Raw genomic sequence first — 6,641 nt, forward strand, 5'->3', positions numbered from 1 at the left:
GCTCCCCAAGTGGCAGCCGCCCTCCCTTTAAATACAGCCTCTAATTGCCTGGTGGCTGGGAAATGTCTGCTGGCCATGGCCGGAGTCATTCCTGCCATCACGGAGCGGTGACTAACGCGGGGACGCGGGTCCTGCGGGGCAGGAGGGGACGGCACCGCTGCTGAGACCTCTCTCTTACAGATAAAGACAAACTTTGAGAGTAACCTGAACCTGGCCTTGGAGGATTACAACGTGACCGCGGACCGGCACAGCGAGGCCGTCGACACCATCCAGAGAACGGTGAGAGCCCCAGGCTGGCGTCTGGCTGCCAGCAGGTGGGAATGCTCCCCTTGGCCCAGGGTGTTCCCTTGGACCTCTGGGACATTGGCATCCCAGTCACAGGCTTTGGAATTTGGCAGATACTGGGTGAGATGGGCAAGGGTAGGGGAGCCATGGCAGTGATGGTGGGATTGGGGTCAGTTCCCTGGTGTGACCAGGTTCCCCAAATGTGCTTCCTACTCCAGCTGCACTGCTGCGGGGTGCAGAACTATTCTGACTGGGAGAGGACTGAATACTTCAGCCAGAGGGGCATCCCCCGGAGCTGTTGCAAGAACCAGAACGACTGCTCGGAGGAAGATCTGAAAGACCCAAACAAGGCGAAGCTTAAAGTGTTTGTGGATGTAAGTTAAGCTCAGAAAAATCCGCCTGCCAGTTCTGGAGATGGGGAGGGCAGGGACGGGTGTGTAGAGAAGGGCTAGTCTGTCCCTGGCCGGCTTGAAAGGAGAACTGCCCTATTGATGCAGATGTTCAGTGGCCCAGGGACTCTCTGGAGTGGAGGTAGGGTAAGGGTATGGAGTCCTCCCTTCTATCTGAGGTTCCCCTACTCCTTCCTTTGAGATCAGGGACCAGCCAGACCCAAGCACTGGCCTTTGGGGATGGTGTTTTGAAGAGCAGGTGAGTAAGGAAGTAGTTTCCAGTGAAGTTTGTTTCGGCAGTGCTGACATCTCCCATCGGTGCAAAGTCCTGACCTGGTGGTGAGTGTGACCTCATCAGCGGGGATGGCTGAGTGATGCAAGGAGCGTTCCTCTGATGAGTCACCTTGCTCAGGCTGGGAGAAGCCCAAGGGCAGTGCTCTCCTTGATAAGGCATCTGGGCTGGGAGACTGGCTGGGGCAGCCCTGATAGGGAAATGGATCTGCTGAGGTCTGGTGGGAGGGGGGCAGCCAGGACCCCCCTGCTGCCTGCACAGGAGCATCTTCCCCTGGAGCTGCTGGTGCTTTGGGGAGGAGCTGGTTTGTACTCCTGGGGGAGGAGTACTCCAGGTGCTTACTTTGCCCCCTCTGCAGGGTTGTTTTTTCCTGGTAACATCAACAATGGAGTCCAAAATGAGCGTTGTGGCCGGAATCTCCTTTGGCATCGCGTGTTTCCAGGTAAATCTCCCTTGTCTGGCTTGGGAGGAGTGCAGAGTGACGCTAGCATGTCTCCAGAGGTATTTAATTCCGGTGCAAAGTCTGGTGTTTACAAAAGGCACGGTTGGTTTCAGCCAGGGAGGAGCAGCTACTGTGTGGATTCCCCTTGGGTTTAATCTGCCTGCTGTGCAGGGCCCAGTCTCTTACACCCAGGGCTGAAGCCACAGCTCTATTTCCTTGAGCCCAGGTTTATTTGGAAAGAGTTCCTCTCTGAAACAACCGACTTCAAAGAAAAACAAACGGAGATGGACAAACTCTCTGCGCCTGCTGTTGGCAGGGATCAAATTTGCGCCCTTCCTTTTCCTGCCCACCCACCACTGTTATCAGGAAGGTTTTTTGGCATCGCTTCTGTGTGGTGGGGTCCCTGTGAGTGCCCGTGGGGCACCACCTGTGCTGGTGGGCGACCGCCCCACGGGCTACCCTACCCTGCCATTGCGTCCTCTCCCTCCCGCTCCCCAGTGTCTCCTTCAGTTTATCCTGCAGGACGCTTCCTGCAGGAGCCGCAGCAGCAGCATGCTCGGCAGCCCCAGCCCCGGCAGGAAACGGGAGGCCCCTGCCCCCAGCTCGGCCACGCCGGGCACTGACGCCGCGCTGGGCTTTCCCGAGGTGCCGAGGGCTGTCTCGGGATGTGGGATGTGCAGCTGGCCTCCTGCTGGCCTTGGCTTTGAAGGGGCTCACATTCTGCCTCCCCTTGACCCAGCACGCACAGGCCGTGGTGTGAGTGCCAAGGCGCCGGGACCACGGGCTGCCTGCGCCGGCCTGGGGAGCAGGAACCCCGCCAGGATGTTCAGCTGTAATGAGCTCGTCACTGTGTGCTTCCCGTGAGGGATGGACTGAACTGGGGGAGAGGTGGGAGCTCACAGCCCTTGGCTGCAGCTCAGGCTACTGAGTGCTTCGGGAGAGCCGGAGCCGCTCTGCTGTGCCCGGCTGCTTGCCCCGCTCTTCTCCTCGGCTGGGCTGGTCTCGCTCTGGGCTACTGAGATGTGGCTGATACGGGAATGGTGAACTGGACACACACTCCCAGCTGCAACATTATCTCAGCTAATGGCAGGCTTGGGAACTGTAACCAGTTCCTAGCTTTTATTGCCTCTTCAGCAAGCTTGGCTGAGTCATGCATCTGACAGGGACACGTTGTGCTGATGTGCCTCTAACTTTGCTTGTGGAGGTCAGTCAGGGAGGATCTGGCCCTGCAGTCTGCACAGGTGCTGGGAGGCTATGTTGTGATAGCAGAGCATGTTGTGATAACAGTACCTTCCTGATGTGAGAACAGCAGCCTTGCTTCCCCACTGTCCTTGCAACAGGGAGAGGTGCTGCCACTCTCTGGTGGCTGTGTAATTGGCTGTGACAATCTGTGTAATCTCTGCAATTACCGTAAAACAGTACATGCTTCATGAAGCAAAATGTAACAGGATGGGACCTGGAGCATCCCTTGTGAGGAGCTTGTTTAGTTGGTGCCTGACAGATCTGGTGCAGCAGCCACTTTCGGTGATTCTGAAGCAGGGTGCAGCAGCCCTTGCTGTGGTCTGTAAACCCCACTGTCCATCCTTGGATTTCATAAAGCCCTGGATCAATTTGTCAGGTTTTCTCCTGAAAACACCTCTTCCTGGTGTGGCTACCTCTGACATGTGGGGTTTGTTTTTTCTCTTTTTCAGTTGATCGGCATCATTCTCTCCTGCTGCCTGTCCCGGTACATCACGAACAATCAGTATGAGATGGTGTAGCTGGCCCTCAGCGCTCTGTGCCTGTGGCTCGGTATGTCTGTAAGCTTGGTGGGCTGCCTCTGCCCCCCTGGCTGCTGCTGGTCACCGCTGGGGTGGGGGTACCATGTGTGGGGGGTGTGGGATTGGAGGGTACCTGCAAGGCCATGTCTGCTGTGTCATTTTACCCTGTGTATAAACCCATCCTGTCTGTTAACTCTGCTGTGTGCATTGCAGGGAATGGCTGGGGAGGAGGCCTCCACCTCCAGTTTTCCTCTGGATGCCGCATCGTGAAATCTTGCTTTGAACTGACTGATCTTCTTCTCAAATAGCTCATAGAAAGGAGTGCAGCAGCTGTCCTGGTGCACTCAGGGACTTGTCCTGACACTACTCTGCTGTGCCACTGCCTGGGATAATTGGTGTAGCTGTGGTGGCTGCAGCCAGGGCGCTCCTCTGGGTGCTGCGGCCCCTGGCCCTTTCCCCAAGTGCCCCACTGTGCTGAACAGACCGTGCTGAACAGACCGTGCTGGTGGCCTCTTGGGTGTCCCAGTGCTCATCTTCAGTGCCTCCATTGGGAAAGAGATGCTTCCCCTTCCCTCTGGCAGCCCCTTGATGTCCTCTTGCTCTCCAGACACGGTTGTTCTTGAGATAGGGCTGTTAAAACGCAGTCCTGCCTGCCTGAAGCCTTGGCTCAGCAAGGTTGTTGCCAAGCTGTCTCATCCCTCCCCTGGGTTTTATATACTTTTTTATAGTTGTACTTCTTTAAGTACAGGCTGTAGTGGTTCTTTGTAAGCTGTAGCGAGGTTTGGTGATGTAGCTCCTGGTGCCTTTACCTTGGTAGGTGTCCTTGCACCGATTCAGCTGTGACTTGATTGTCAGTATTATATGCTGCTTCAACTCATTTTATGTATTGAGTAGAATTCTTTTGTCCTGAGACACAATAAATACTAAGATATTTTACTCTATGAAACCTCCTTGACTTTTCTTTTCATGTCCTGGGAATTCCTCTGCTTGAAGAGCAGCAAGTCCCCCCAGGGGTGATCCGCTCACTCTGGGCCAGCCAGGAACCTGTGTCCATTGCAGCTTGCATTCCTCCAACGTGCACTGGTGCACTTGGGCTTGCAAATAACATCTGTAATTGAATTTTCTTCATAACCGGGGTTGTGTAACCGTGCTGGAGCAGAGGGCCTGGAGCACTCCAGCCCAGGAGCCGTGGGTAAATTCAGCCCAGTGTGAACATGTGCATCCTCGGCCTGCTGGCTGCTGGCTCGGAGCAAAGGGCAGGGCAGTGCCAGGCCCCAGCTGCTCCCCAGGGCAAGAAATGTGGATTTAAGCTTTTGATTTCATTTGTTACTTCTCATTTTTGGGCTGTTTTGTCAGCAAGCCTCTGCCTTTGTGAGCCTGGTGCTGCGGTGCTGCAGTGAAGCACCTCCCTGCCAAGCTTGGGGGATTTTTGGGTCTCAAGCACCGACCTCAAATGAGTTGTGTCTGCCTGGATGCAGGGCTGCCTGTTCTGTTCCTAGAGGGAGGAGGCAGGTGTAAACAGAGCAGTGAAGCCATGGTAGCAGTGGTGGCCCTTTGTCAGTGTCACCCCTCTGGCAGACGCTGCCTCGGCGCTGGGTGAGCTGCCCCAGCCCAACAATGACCCCGTACGGGCCAGCCTCACTGCTGATGGAAGAGCCTGGAGGGAAACACCCAAAATCCTCCTGTTGCATTTAACCCAGGTGAGTAAATCAGACTGTTGTCAGCTCCTGGCTGGCTGAAAGCCTCCTGGCTTGGGATGGCGAGGCAGAATGCGTCAGAGCATGGAAGCCAGGCTGGAGATTGGCTGACGACAATGAACGGATGGATGGAGACAGGGCAGGGGCATGTGAGAAGCAGGAACAGATTTGGATAAACCCATTGTCATCTTAAAGCCTGCACAGAGGGAAGGACCCTGCCCTGGTCCGTGCCCCTGCCTCCGCAGGCAGATTCCTTCCTGGGGCAGCTGGTGGAGGTGATGCCAGGTGGTTGGGGATGGTTCTGGGAGAGGGTGGCATGAGGAACCTGGAGGTTTCCAAGCAGCTGCCCAGCTGGGAAACCAGCATGGGTTGTGGCAACCTGGGGAATGTGGAGGCTTGTGCAGCCTGCTCATCCCCACAGGCAGCAAAAGCACTGCAGCCATCAGAGGGTGTGGGTCTTCCCTGGTTAAATAGCACTTATGTAGACAACTCACTCTAATTTGGAGAGACATTCTGTAGGTACAGGCATGTGCTGCGGGAGGTGCCAGGCACACTTGGGACATTGTTGTCCTGGCAAAGGCACTGGGTGCACCTTGGTCACCTCTCTGGACATCCTGAGCAGGGACAGAAGCATTGCTGGCTGGCTTTGGTTTCTTGCAACAGCTGTGGCTGGGTGGGTTTCACACATCCCCCCGCTGTGTTTGAACCTCCCCTCTCAGTGGGGTAAAGGTCTCAGGGGATTTGTCAGAAACACTTGGTGTCCCCAAGGCTGGTTGGTGTCCCTTGGGAGGACATGTGGGGAGCTCTGCTGCACCGTGTTCCCCGTGTTTTAACCACATTGTCAGTGCAGCCGTGAACAGGGAGGAAGAGAACTGCCCTTAAAATATGCTCACATCCCCATGGGAGCTGCGGGGTTGTGACAGGGGTCTGGCAGCCCTGGGAGCACCACATCTGGCACCTGTCTCTGCTCCCTCCCCTGTCTGTATGTTCTGGCCATGGCAGCGTGCACTCCCTTGGTGACACTGAGAGGGCTTTGCCTGGTGACACCTGCAGGATGTCAGAGCTCCTCAGCAGCAGCTGCCTCCCTGGGATGAAGTCTGGAACCTGGGTTTGGCATGAGCCCCAAGGTCATGGGCAGAAGAAGTCTGCCCAGGGGTGCACGGGGATTTTGGTGTAAGCCGCCAGCCCTGCAGCAGGCAGTGTCGTGCTCAGGGCAGCTGCAGTGTCAAGGACTTCCTTCTTCCCTCCTGCCATTCAGGTATTGCCCATTTGTTGGCGACAGGGCTGGGGACAGCTGGTGGCACTTGGGGTCCTCCACAGGAGTGGACTCCCTCTGACTTTGGCTGCTTGGCTCCTCAGGGAGCTCCTTGTGCCAGCTTCTCCCTGTGCCTGTGCTGCGCACAAGTCCAGAGGGGCTGGTGGCACCCTGAGCTGTCAGTAACAACTACTGAACACGTCAGAGCATGCTGGAACAGAGGGTCAGGACATGCTGAACAGCCACCAGCACCATCAGGGAACAAATTAGGCACGTCTGCACGTTCCCAGTGAGGCGAGCGCTGGCGGTGCCCGTACCTGAGTTATGGATGCTCCTGACGAGGCAGCCACGCAATTAGATCACTTCTCAGACCCATTAAGCATCAGACTGAGACTAAATGACTTTCCATTTTCTTTGCAATCGCTCATACAAGACGTTTATTGTTTGCCTCTTGCTCCTCAGCACGGCGGCGACGTGCTCGAGCGCGGCCTCCGCCAGCCCCGTGGGAGCACGCAGGGTGC

At 56.2% G+C, this 6,641-nt stretch overlaps 2 protein-coding genes across 3 annotated transcripts in view; one reads left to right on the forward strand and one right to left on the reverse strand.

Annotated features, from left to right (window-relative positions):
* TSPAN6 (tetraspanin 6) overlaps positions 1 to 4,109 on the forward strand; it is a 4,868-nt gene extending 759 nt beyond the window's left edge. For both annotated transcript variants that reach the window (XM_017742307.1, XM_017742312.1), the window contains 5 exons: positions 181 to 279; positions 504 to 659; positions 1,325 to 1,408; positions 3,100 to 3,199; positions 3,382 to 4,109. In XM_017742307.1, coding sequence (XP_017597796.1) covers positions 181 to 279; positions 504 to 659; positions 1,325 to 1,408; positions 3,100 to 3,168 — 408 coding nt within the window. In that variant the 3' untranslated portion in view covers positions 3,169 to 3,199; positions 3,382 to 4,109. The remainder of the gene's footprint in view (positions 1 to 180; positions 280 to 503; positions 660 to 1,324; positions 1,409 to 3,099; positions 3,200 to 3,381) is intronic.
* A 1,158-nt stretch (positions 4,110 to 5,267) lies between these two features.
* The window catches only part of TNMD (tenomodulin), a gene marked incomplete at its 5' end in the record, with an annotated part of 9,836 nt that continues 8,462 nt past the window's right edge, over positions 5,268 to 6,641 (reverse strand). The window contains one exon of the mRNA XM_017741687.1: positions 5,268 to 5,286. Within this exon, the coding sequence (XP_017597176.1) occupies positions 5,275 to 5,286 (12 nt within the window). The remainder of the gene's footprint in view (positions 5,287 to 6,641) is intronic.

Source organism: Corvus brachyrhynchos, unplaced genomic scaffold, assembly GCF_000691975.1.
Source record: "Corvus brachyrhynchos isolate BGI_N302 unplaced genomic scaffold, ASM69197v1 scaffold220, whole genome shotgun sequence".
NCBI lineage: Eukaryota > Metazoa > Chordata > Aves > Passeriformes > Corvidae > Corvus > Corvus brachyrhynchos.